At 40.8% G+C, this 12,584-nt stretch overlaps 1 protein-coding gene across 2 annotated transcripts in view; it reads left to right on the plus strand.

Annotated features, from left to right (window-relative positions):
• nkain4 (sodium/potassium transporting ATPase interacting 4) overlaps positions 1–12,584 on the plus strand; it is a 68,636-nt gene that overhangs the window by 43,117 nt on the left and 12,935 nt on the right. For both annotated transcript variants that reach the window (XM_012862337.3, XM_012862338.3), the window contains exon 5: positions 11,393–11,453. In XM_012862337.3, coding sequence (XP_012717791.1) covers positions 11,393–11,453 — 61 coding nt within the window. The remainder of the gene's footprint in view (positions 1–11,392; positions 11,454–12,584) is intronic.

Consider the following 12,584-nt stretch of genomic DNA (forward strand, 5'->3'; position numbering starts at 1 on the left):
CAGTCTGTCTTCCTGTCTCCTCTTGCCTCCCTGCATCCCACTCTTTCTGACCCCCTCATCCCTGTCAAATTTCCACCGCCTTAAATAACAAATAAGTGACAGTGCAGTTCTTTTTTTAACCACTCCACTGTCACTTTAGCTGCTTTTCTCAGTTTAACTAGCTCCCTATTATGTCTCGTCTGCCGTAGGGGGGGGGAACAAAATGCCCACATTGGTTAATTACAGTGTGTAATGGGTCGCTATGCATTTTGCGGCCACTGTGGTTCACACAGTTCAGCAGCATGAAAACAACATGATCACCCCACCCATCTTGTCATTTGTGTGAGAGGTCAAGGTTCTGTCTTTGATGAGTCCATTAGTCCATGTTGTGTTTTCAGGCTCTCATGCCGAGCAACCAGTATCACCGCATCGTGAGCCATCTATAGGGGATCTTTGATGTTGTTCCTGTATGGAAAGTGAAAAATAATTTACTGCACAGTATATATCAGGGACTATCCATGCCTTTCAACAAGAGATTGCAGCATCTGCTTAAAATTGGATTCCCAGATGCAGGGATGGAGGAAGTGGGGATGCAGCTTTGAGAAATTATTTGGAAAAAGAGAGAGGGGTAACGTTACATTTTCTTGACCTAAGAGAATATATTCAGACGTGCTCAGGTCCAGTTTCTTAGGGGTTCAGATCTTATCCTGGCATTTAAAGATCTGTCAATACCAATATTTTGCTTCTCCCTGATCATCTAAAGTCATTTTTGATCTCGGTGTAGCCTCGTGGTTATTTCATTAGGTCATTAGGTATGCCATGATAGTATTTGGTTTGGCATCCCTTTACCTGCTTACAAAGCAAAATGGTTAGCTTTGTAAGCGTCCACCTTCTGATTTAAATCAGCCAGCCTCAACGTCAGCTGCAGCAACACAGGACCATGGTGTCTGAACCACTGGGTGCATTGTTGGTAGCCCATCTGTTTTTGAATGGTGTTTTCATATATTATAGTTTTTGATTCAATATTTGCCTTTTAAAAAAAAAAAACTGACAGCATAGAGCAAACAGAATAGAGGAAGACCTGAAAGTTGAAGAAAAAACAACCTCTAAGTTTTTCAGACCCTGAGGGCTTCATTTTCCCCTTGTCTTTTATTAAAGCCTCATACAAAACCTATTTTTAACACCAAAAAAAGCTGTGGTCGTGCTTTTTTTTTTGCGTTGCAGTTGTGTGTTATTTAGTGTGGAAAACGCAAATTAGCTCTGAAAACCCAACATACCTGGCTATATGTCTATTTGCTATGTTTGTGTGTGTGGGCCTGCTTTGATTTGGGGGGTGGGGGGGGGGGGGGGGGGGTCGAGGAGGACAGGTGGATATGTTCTCAGCAGTCCCTACCTCATCAAGGGTTGTCATTAAACATGCAGCTGCCCAGACGCAAGCACACGCTTGTAATTTTCTGCAGGGATGCTTGCTGCCTCTCTGCCAGGCAGGAGAATCTTGTGTAATTAACCTATAGGCCATCTGCACAACGCCTCTCAGTGAAGGTCCATTCCTCTGCTCTAAATGGTCATGTGTTTTAATCTGCAAAAAAAAAAAAAAAAAAATGGAGCCCCAATCAATAGTGTAGTAATTAGCTTATGCCTCGACTTAGATTTTTATCACTTAAATTTAGCCAGAACGTATCTCCAGAACACTCACAGAAATAATAATGAAATCATCATGACATTAACAATGCGGATTATAGTAATTTAGAACTTAATTAGATGGTTTTTAATCCTTTATTATTCAAATATTATCTGCTGTAGCTTTTTAAAATGTCATTTTCAAAGTTGATATGAAGCATGCCCTGATCATGAGGTAGTTACACACGCCGTGGGCTAAGGCTTATTACTGAATGTGGGTTTTTTAACGTGGTTATATATCTTTTTGGGCTGCCGTTGTTGACATGAAACCGATCTTCATTAGCCTATGCAAATGCATCTAACCCTTTTTTTTCTTTCTTACTCAGCAGCTGTTTCAATTCCCACTCCCTCGCATGACAACACCACAGACTTCATTTTCCTTACTGAAGCACAGAAGAGGCTAATATAATTGCAATTTTTGCTGTAGATTTCCCTGCGATGTTGTAAAGTGTAGCTCCTGATAATCTTATGCAAAACGGAGATTAAAAGAAGTATAATTTTTATCTAGTTGTTTTTGTGTGCATAAAATCACCTCTGCAGAATTCTGCTGGACGAAGGAAAAGAGTGACGCTTATTGTTAGACCAAGTAAAATCAGGAAGCATAGACGGCTGAATAGAAAGATAACAGGATGGAGTAACAGGTTGTGCGGTCAAAGAAAACCTGTGTTAATAAAAGAGAAGGAGCTGCAGAGAGCAGAGCAAGAGAAAGAAAGTAACTGATTGGCAGCCAAATGATTTGGCTTGAGTGCTACAGACAGACTTACTGAGTTGCAGGGGGCAGGGAAAGGCTTTATGTGCTTAATAACATGACATTCATTTCTAAAATAATCACTGTGGTCTGACAGTGAAAGGAGTTCATCGGCGATAGAAGCTAATGGAAACGTGTGTTTTTTGTGTGTGAGAGACAATGAGAGACAAATGCCGTTATCTGCGTTAGCGGACCCTTACCAGGCAATCAGCCCGTGGACTTGTCACTTGTTATTGAGAACACTGACCTGTATTAGCTTCACCCTGTGGCAAAATACCACCTAATGGACACTCCTCTGATCTTGTTAGCTCCCTGTACATGACACTAACTATCGAGCTGTCAGCAGCCATAAACGGACAGATGAGCTGAGGTCTGGCAGGCGTACTGGTACTCTGTGATTTTGTTTCCTCCTTTGATGCATGGTTGGCAGGATTTTTGTTGTAGATTTGAGAATAAGATGCTAAGCAGATTTAAAATAAAAATAAAATTAAAAAAAATCTGGGCAGGAGTTAAGGCTCTATTTCCAGGTGGTGCCAAACTGAGAAAATGATGTCCTCTTACAACTCCAAAAATGACTAATCAGCTTCTGATTAATCCAAGACACACTATTCTATAAAGGGTACTGACCTGGGGTGCAATATTACATTCAGTTTATGAAACGGAACATATTTGCTTCAAAGATTGAAGCAAGATGAAATGTTAACGATGTTTAAGGGACATTCTTTTTGCTGTTGTTGTAGTTTCTTTTTTTAAAGTCGAGTAAAGATTTTACAAATAACTCCATACTCAAAATCCAGATTAGAGACAGCAAGGAGAAGAACGTTGGAACTCAAGGTCCAGCTGAGCAATATCATGGATATCGGGTCAGGGATGAAGAAGATTGTATCCTTCATGCAGAAGGAGGATCAGATAGATAGTCTGTACAGCTCCAATGACCTGAAGACATTGTTCAATAGCTTTCCGTCAGGAACAAGCATGACATTCTCCTCCCCTGGCCCCTGTCAATTTGCCCCTCCGACCTCAGATGTCTCATCTCCCGCCTCGGTCATATCGCTCCATTGTTGTCTTTAAACACATCAGGAGATGCTGTCGGCCCATTCCGGTAAGCAAAAACCACCATGCAGGACCCCTGCTGTTTGCTTATCGTTCTGGAGTAGGAGATGAAGATGCCGTCGTACACCTGCTTCAACAACACCCCTGTCATCTGGACAAAACAGGCAGAGCTGTGATGAGTGTTCTTTAATTTCTCCAGTGCACTTATCAAAACTCATCGATGACTGGTGATACGTGATGTCAGAAACTGCAGAAGAGGTGGGTGGAAGCCTCAGTGATCAATGTTACCTGAAAAGCAGACCGCAGCTTGTGCGTCTGACTAGACGGCCTGCAGTGCTTAATAAGTTTCCTATATGAGGACAACCAGTGAATTTAATTGAGTCATAGTCTTCGCAGGAAGCTCGCCCTCCAGAGAAAGCAACAGTGGCATGGAACGTTTTAATGGGAATACACCTCCAGCAGAACCAATCTTAGAGTGACTGCATCTGCAGTGACTGACTGGCGATCAGATGGGACAGAGCAGACAATATATATGTGTGTGTGTGTGTGTGTGTATATATTAAACATATATATATATATTAGGGCTGGGCAACGATTAAAATATTTAATCGCGATTAATCGCCATGATTAATCGCGATTAATCGCGATTAATCGCATTGTATTTACAAACTCCAAGAATGAATTCAAAAGTAGTGTAAAGACCACTTTTATTTTAATGTCCTGCTGCCATATGAACAAAAGTGTTGTAACATTTGTAGCACTTATTTTATACTGGATATTTTCAACCCATCTATTGAATTTAGTGCACTACTTGATCTTTTCTTCATAAGAGAACAGCAAGCACTGCAGCCAAAATATGGCCTTTTTTGACCTGCTGTATATTAGCCAGTCCCTAAGCTTGATGTATCATGAAACTGTTGACCTTTTGGGTTTTGTGTTTTTTATTTTATTATTACAATTAAATAATAATAATAATAATAATAATGTTATGTTCAGTGTTTTTTCGCTAATCCACCTCTTATATATTTCAATCCTTATGTAATTTTGTCTGTGTTGTGTGCACCTGCCTGTTGCTTTAATCCTATAAATTTCCCCGTCGTGGGATAAAAAAAGGATTAGCTAATGTTATCTTATCTTAAATAACAGTTTTTAATATATGTACTGGGTTCTTTCAAGGTCTTAATTACATGTTATGTGTGGGCTCCAGTAACATCCATCCATCCATCCATCCATCCATCCATCCATCCACTGATCTACCTGGATGTTCCCTGGAGGACTGAAACGCCTCAGTCAGAGACGTCTGTGGGTCTGTCGGGGCAATGAGAGAAGTTTCGTCTCCTCTCTCCGTTTCTGGGGCTCGACGTTTTCATGTTTTTTCACGTGCTTAGATAAATTTGTTGTGTTTCCACTGAAATGGAACCGGCTTTTTACAAAACATACAGCTTGATTTCATTTACGGTATTAAAATAAAGCCAAACGGTGCTACTTCCTCTGTTCATGTTTTTTCGCTGCTGCGGTCTCTCTCAGCTGTTTAAGTTTGTGTGAGAGCACAGTGGGCGGGCCAGACTGAGCCTGCGTGCTGATTGGCTGGCGCCGTTGAGCCATGTACGAGAGGGGAGGGGGAGCGGGAGAGTGCTGCCGTGACAGTGACTGAAAGCATGTGAGCAACATGCGTTAATGCGAGATAAAATAAATATCGCCGTTAATAGTCTAATGAATTAACGCGAAATTAACGCGTTAACTTGCCCAGCCCTAATATATATATATATATATACACTCAGGATTTTGAGCAGCAGTGGCTGTTTTGCCGTTTTATCTAGTAGAGACATCATAGTGTCCAAAAGTGTCCTGTTAGGGCAGAAAAGGTCGGCACGTTTGTCGCTGGTTCCAATAGGGGTCTGAATATTTGCTAAATGTTAAGTTAACAACACTACAACCCGATGAGAAGTTTAATTTGTTGTATTTTAAAAAAGGTAAAGCTATAAAAACAGAACTTCCTTCTTTCTTAAGAAAGAAACAAGAGTTTCAAACGTAGACCTGTGGTGTCCAAATTAAAGCACTCAACCTCCTGTCTGGGGCTTCTAATAATACTTCCACCTATTTCACCAGACAGAGTCACATGCTATCAGCAACTGGACAGTCCTTTGAGACACTGCATTTCATTTGAAATTCTGTGGTGTTTTAATACTGCAAGATCCACCCTGTCTGAAGACAAGAATGTGTGGCCTGCATAATGATTTCAGTAGAATGCAAAGCCTGACTGTGTTCAAGATTTGCTCAAACATTCTGTGGGTGAGATAAGAACAGATCATTGCGTACCGCAGATGCAGAGTTGGTCCACCTGGTGGCTTTTACTACCCCCAACCAGATAAAAGATTTTGCCGCATAGGAATTCAGGGATTACAATAACAACAAACAATAAATTCCTCTTAATAAGAAATCTGTCCACATTCGCTTGCCTACTTTGAGATTTTTCGTGTTTGTCTGTGATCTAGAGATATCACGAATTAATCAGATTGGATAAAGAATAAGACGAAAAATGCTGATTGACCACGGATGCAGAGAGCTGTGCCCCTCTCTTTAATGAGAAACCAGCATGAAGTCACACGGAAGTTAAAGGTTTCAGAGGATACGCTCATTTGGGCGGCGCCCCTCGCCATTATAATGTGTGAATTTAGACTTTCTCAAAAAATAACCTCAAATAAGAACATATTTGACATATTTTCTGAGAGAACAGATATAATAATTACTTTTATTTCATAACTTATGTTTACCTTGTATTTAGTCACTTCCTGCAATTTCGGGGAAGGAGGCCCTCTAGTGCCCCCCTATTAACAAGATGCCACTGACCCCAACACCGTAATTAAACATTGAATGTTGACTTCTGTTATCGCCTCCATTTCTCTGTATGTTTATACCACATGAATAAGTTGCTCAAGCCTTAACAACCCAATGTTTATCTCGACTCGAGCACGTCCGCGGACATAAAACAAAGGCGTACTCAATCAAAACAAATGCAAAACTCTCCCTTGCACAGGAAGCCCCACATGGACGCACACAAACGCACGTTGCAGTTGCAAAACAGTGCGTGCCCCATGCTGTTAACACCATCTTGTGTTTGACACTGGCTTTTATACATATGCTAATTCACCTCCATTTCCCCACCACTGTAATGGATGGGGCGAGACAGCAATTAGATACCGGAGAGCGCAAATGTGGTTGTGGGAGAAGCTGCAGAAGGTGTGTAAATAATTTTTATTTTTTCTTTACTGGCCATGACTCCTATGTTTCATTCATAAGCAAAACATCAGGTAAGCTCCGGTAGATGTATAAATGAAAAATGGAACAGAACTCAAAATGATAGGAGCAGCAGTTAATGTTATTCTAAGTAGGTTTTAACTGAAACACATTTTCCATAAGTGGGAATCATGAGGTGCAGGTATGACTCCTCCTGGGCCCTGTGTTTGTGAGGAGGGCAGCGTGCCCGCCGCTGTTTTAATTGGCATGGCTCCGTGCCAAATGATGGATGGATGGCTCGGCAGAGAAACACGATGTGTGAGCTTCTGAGTCGATGGCAACCATCTGCCGGTGCCATGGGCTATTCTCAGGGCTGTGTGCTTGCCCACACGTGGGTCCTCCTGCTTTGTGCTTTCTGGTGTTTTTATGCAAACGTGCAACTGCTGCATGCAGACTCCGAGAGTCAACCTTTCCGACTCACTCGGAAACTCTGCCGCACAAATCCATTTAGCGAGTTTAATTAAGCCTGGACAGCTCTCTTTGTGTACTTCTTTGCTTTGGTTTTGTTTTTCTAATAGCTGATAGCTGATTTATTTGCGCGTCACTATTGATTGAAACTGACCAGTTTCCTGTTTGCTCCTGCCAGTCGGCTCCGATTGCTGACCTGCAGCAATCAAATACAGAATACTGAGTGTTTCCCCCGTTCATGAAATACATCAAAACTAAAAGTCAAAATGTTTATCTTTTAACCTGGAAATGCATCGACAAAAAAATATGTTCTTTAAAGCCCTTTTTCTCAGGTTCAGAATAAAGTCCAAAATGTATTCTGTGTGTAAAGGTACTCTGAAAGAAATCCCTAACTAACCAAGATCTGAATCTGCAGCTCAAGCTTTAAAGAAATCTCCGTTTGCCAGTTAAAGCCTGATTGATGCATTTCTGTTTTCGGATGATTGCTATATAGGTGCCATGGCATCACTTTGTAAACCATTACATGTAGTTGATATTGCTACATATGTAACTACACCAAAGAATGTTGTGTTGTCAGGCCAAATGTCCCTCCTCGGTAAAAGGGTTGGTTGCGGTAATTATATGCGGCTCTACCTGGTTGACTTCGTTCTGATTGGCTACAACCATATTTGGAAAACAGGTCAAACGCGAGCACCCCCACCCGTCTGTGATTACCCTCGTCATTCGGGAGTGAGGGGAACCTTCATGCATTTTAAAACCTCCCTGTGACATATCAACTCTCCGTTTTAGTAACCGCTGTGAAGTTAGTTTGAGGTTGAATATGGGAATATGTGCTCCGCAGCTTCAGTGGTGACTGCCTCCTGTTCCAGCCGATACAGGGAGGCTGATCTGGGGCTGCTGTCTGCTCGCTCCTCCGCCTTCCTCCTCGGGGAGTGGAGCAGTCAGACATGCTAGCACTGGAGGAAGAGAAAGGAGCGGAGGAGGAAGACTATTTGCTTAATGGTGTGCTCTGATTGGACAATATGAATTACGTAGAAAGGCAACCCGTTTTCTGGTCTGACCGTTAATGAGCAAAGCAACAAAGCTGACCGAACGCCCCTGAGCAGGTCCTTTGGTATTCAATTTTGACATTAACACGGCCTCATCAGTGCACAACAGACCATATTATACCCCCAAAACCTCAGAAAAATGAAAGTTGTTGTCATGGCCCCTTTAAGAGCGATTCTTTACTCTGATATTCCAGCGCATAGGTTTAAATGTTACTCTACCCTAAACAGTTGCTGCATTCATGTAAATGTTTTTTTTTTCACTTTAATTATTTCTCATTCTCGTATATTACCAAAGAAAATAGTTTATTTTTGAATGTTGACTTCTTTTTTAACTACATTAACAGAGAAAAGTTTGTAAGCATAGTTATGAGACTACTTTAGTGCAGACTAAACTTTTTTTTATCTAATCAATTTTCTTTCAGCATTCAAGTTAAATTAGTTGGCAAATTATGATTGATCATATTTTTTGCACCCTTTTAAAACTTTTAATAACCGACAACTCTGGATGTAAATGTAATTAGTCAGCCTATCTACAATCATTTCAGTCTGTTGATCTTTTGGCACATACTTTTTTTAAATGTCATATTCTGTAGAGGGTCTACAACTTCTTTCAGATAATCTCTTGAATATTAAATATTTTAGTATTGTTCACTACATAGCTGACAGTGTTCTTTAAAGCTGGTAAATTATATTTGTTTAAAAAAACACCTGTAAATGGTCGTTTGGGGTATTTTTGTCTGTCCAAATTCTGTCTGGAAAGCTGAGTGCCTCTGGTCCAGCTATGTACTCCTTTAAAACTCACACCCATTTTATCTGCTATAAAAAAAAAATCTATATCTGTCTTCTGTTGTTTGTGTGTTTTTTGGCCCAGTCTCTATTCTAAAGCCCCAGAATTATATTCAGTGGAGGCTGTCTTTCAGCTTCCTTTACCCTGGCAATTTCTCTGAGCACTTAACACCTTCTGCACACACCGAGTTGGTCGCAGCTCAGAAATAGGGGGACACTGGAGAATTATGCCTCCCTCTGAGCGTTTTTTTGTCATAAGTCTTGTTCATTTTGGTCATCTCCTCTTCACACTTTAGTCTCAATCTGTGTTTTGCCAGATTGAAAGGCCTTTTTTGGCTTTTCTGTTTTTTTTTTTGTTTTTTTTTACTTTATTATAACAACATAATCCCATTAGTCCAAATCCTACGCCACTGCATCAATAATTGATAAAGGACAATTAAACGTGTTGTGAAGGGATTTAGGTTGAGACGTCTGGAGAAAATGATAGCACAGCGAATACCTGCTTTTTTATTCAAATTTGAAGAATTCTTTTTTACTGTAATATGTTAAATGTTTCACTGAGATTAATGTGAAATCCCAGGAGATCAGCAGTTTCTAAAACACCCAGACCTGCCTGCCTGGTACAAAACACGATTCTAATTTCAACCTCACTTCAAATTCCATCCCCGTTCTGATGCTCAGTTTAAATTTGAGCAATTTACCTTCACAACGCTGTCGTGCAGAAACAGATTGAGTTGCTGCCATTTGATTTGTTGACTCCCTGTTTATCTTAATGATTTGAATAGTGTACCTAATAAAGTGGCTATTGTGCAGTAAGTGTATATTGCTTGAAAAAGCAAAGTTGAGTGTCTTGTTGTGAAAAGAACATGTATTGAAGTTATTTGTGTGCATTTGGTTGTAAGATTTGTAAGAAGTTTATTTTATTAAGATGCCTCGCTGATCACGGAAAACAATGTGAATTTTCTTGGCATGTGGAACATTTTGCTGATTAATAGAATAGCAAAACAATTCTCTAAATCTAACCTTTTTGACCCTTACAAAACCTGGAAAAAAAAATCTAGAAATTCATCCATCTATTCTCTATTGCAACACAGCACAGCAAATACATGCATTCACTGTAGTCCTTGTTTTCAGCGTGGACCGTTTATGTATCTAGTTTTGTGTGTGTTGATGGTGGTCGTTAGCTTAAGTCATTTCTTGAAGTAAACTGAGCCACAGTGACTGTGAAAGGCAGTGTAAATGCAAGAAAACTATATCTACTCTAACAGTCACAGAAAAGTTAATTTGTCTGCAGTTTTCTATATATTGCCTCGTAAAAGTGTTTACACATCTTTTTTGCTCCCCCCCCCCCCCCACAATTTCAACAACAATCTTTTACGCATTGTATCGAGGCTATGTGATAAGCCAACACAACAGAGAGCACAGTTGTGAAGTTGGTGTGTTTATTGGTGTGTATGTGTCTCTTAAGCTGTTTTTTTTTATTCTGATACCCCTAAATAAAATCCAGTAGAACCGACTGCCTTCAGAATCCACCTAATTAGTTAGAATAGTCCTCCTGTTTATGGTTTAATCTCAGCATAAGGACAGGGGCTCTGTAAAACCTCAGTGGTTTGCCAGAGAACAATAGTGAACCAACAAAACACCAAGGTTTGAACATCTGACAAAGCACTGTTCAATCCAGAAATGGGGAAGTTTAGTTCTTAGAAGTCCTGTTCAAAAGTTTTCCATCAGCAATGTAGGGGCAAAGCAAATGCAAAAGGAACTTTTTGGCCACACCACCCTAAACACACCATCCCTATGGGGAAGCGTGTCGGCACCGTCATGCTTTCTATAACAAACTGGTAAAAGTTCATGGAAACTAGCGTAAATTTGTTGTAAGGGGCTATCTTTGGAGTATGGTGTTAAATACGGGACGATTCTGGAAGATAATATGATGAAAGTAGCAAAAGACTTGGAACAGGGGTGGAGCTTTACCTTCCAGCGGCCTCAACAAGCAGCCAGAGGATGGCTTGGTTTAGTTCATAACGCAAACATGTGCTGTAATGGCCCAGCTTAGGTCCAGAGAAAATTATTTTTTCAAACATCATTTTTTTATTTATTGTATCATTTCTTTTTATTCTTTAAAAAAATCTCACAGTTAAAGAGAAAAATACAATAAGGTAAATCAATTTAACTGTCTTTTTTTTTTTTTACACTCATTGGCAGATTCAAGTCAATAAATAAATATCTTTAGCAAGCCTGTATGAGTTGCATCATCTGCCCTTTGGAGAGTTATTGAGAGAAATGTATATATTTTTTGGATTGTCTTTCCATCACCTTCAGAAACAATGCAGGTCTCTAACTGTCAGCTCTATGGAGAGTAAACCTCTCTCGTTTCTTTGTGTGTTCACAGCTCCTGGGCTTCGTGTACGCCTGCTATGTTGTCAGTGCCATCACTGAGGAGGAGGACAGTTGTGAGTGACAACACACACACACACACACGCACACACACACGCACGCATGCATGCAAACAGTACTGCAAAAGGGACCTCGCAGGGAGGATTGGATCACACCCAGATTCAGTCACAGACATGAGAAAGCTTAGAACTGTGGAGTTGCATCTTTCTTCCTCACCCTTTTTCCTGTCACACCCTTCTGTCTCACTGCTTCAGCTTCTCCCCGTCTCTCTCCTCATTCCTCCCCCACACCAGCTGAGGCCTCTCACTCCTTTTTCTTTCAGTACCAAAGGGTCCATTTGTTCCTTCTCAACACCTCCTTCATCCTATTCTCCCTTTTTATTCTGTTTCACATATGCACTCGCTGCCATGTCTGTGCGCTTCATGCTTTTGTTACTCCAAAGTCTGTTATTTGCCTTTGATTTGTTTTTTTTTGTTTTTTTCACCTTTTCTCCCCGTGTGCCGCCCGCAGCTCTCTAAGGCCTTAGTAGAGTTGGCGTTGCGTTTTTTTTAGGTGCCACAGCTACACCTCTATTGCCACTTCTGATCACACACATGTAGTTTCCTCTTTTTTTGGATCTCTCCCATCTACCTAAACTGCTTACCGTTCAGTACTCATTCAGTCCTGTTCTTATTGTTGCCCTGTCATTCAGTAACAGGCAAAAAGAATGAGGGAAGGGTGTGGTTAAAGACGAGGGGGTGGCAGTAAACAAGTCATGAGAAGATTGGGAAACCAGAGTCGGACACTCGTGATAAATGACCAAACTGCTGTGACCTTAGGGAGAGCAGGTCAGGGGTCCTGCCTGAGGTTAGCTGATCATAGGTCAGGAAACATTTGATCCTGGGACCAATAGTGGTCATAAATATCTGATTTGTTCTGCAGTGACTCCAGGCTACATTTTTTCTCATGCATGAGAATCTGCTTTTACAGATGTTTTTGGAAATGGGCATGGAGAAGGAGGTTGTGGGTGTGACATAATTGAATAAAGAAGGTCTACAGGGGTGATTTATGCGATTTGTGTTAGGATTGTTGGTATGAAAACTGAGCCGTTACTGATGGAGTTGACTGACGTTTTCAATGCAGTTAATTGATTTTACTAACCAGAGAGCCTTTTGACAAACTGGCCTTTTTATAGCTACTACGCTTCA

This window comes from Fundulus heteroclitus, unplaced genomic scaffold (assembly GCF_011125445.2).
Source record: "Fundulus heteroclitus isolate FHET01 unplaced genomic scaffold, MU-UCD_Fhet_4.1 scaffold_54, whole genome shotgun sequence".
Taxonomy (NCBI): domain Eukaryota; kingdom Metazoa; phylum Chordata; class Actinopteri; order Cyprinodontiformes; family Fundulidae; genus Fundulus; species Fundulus heteroclitus.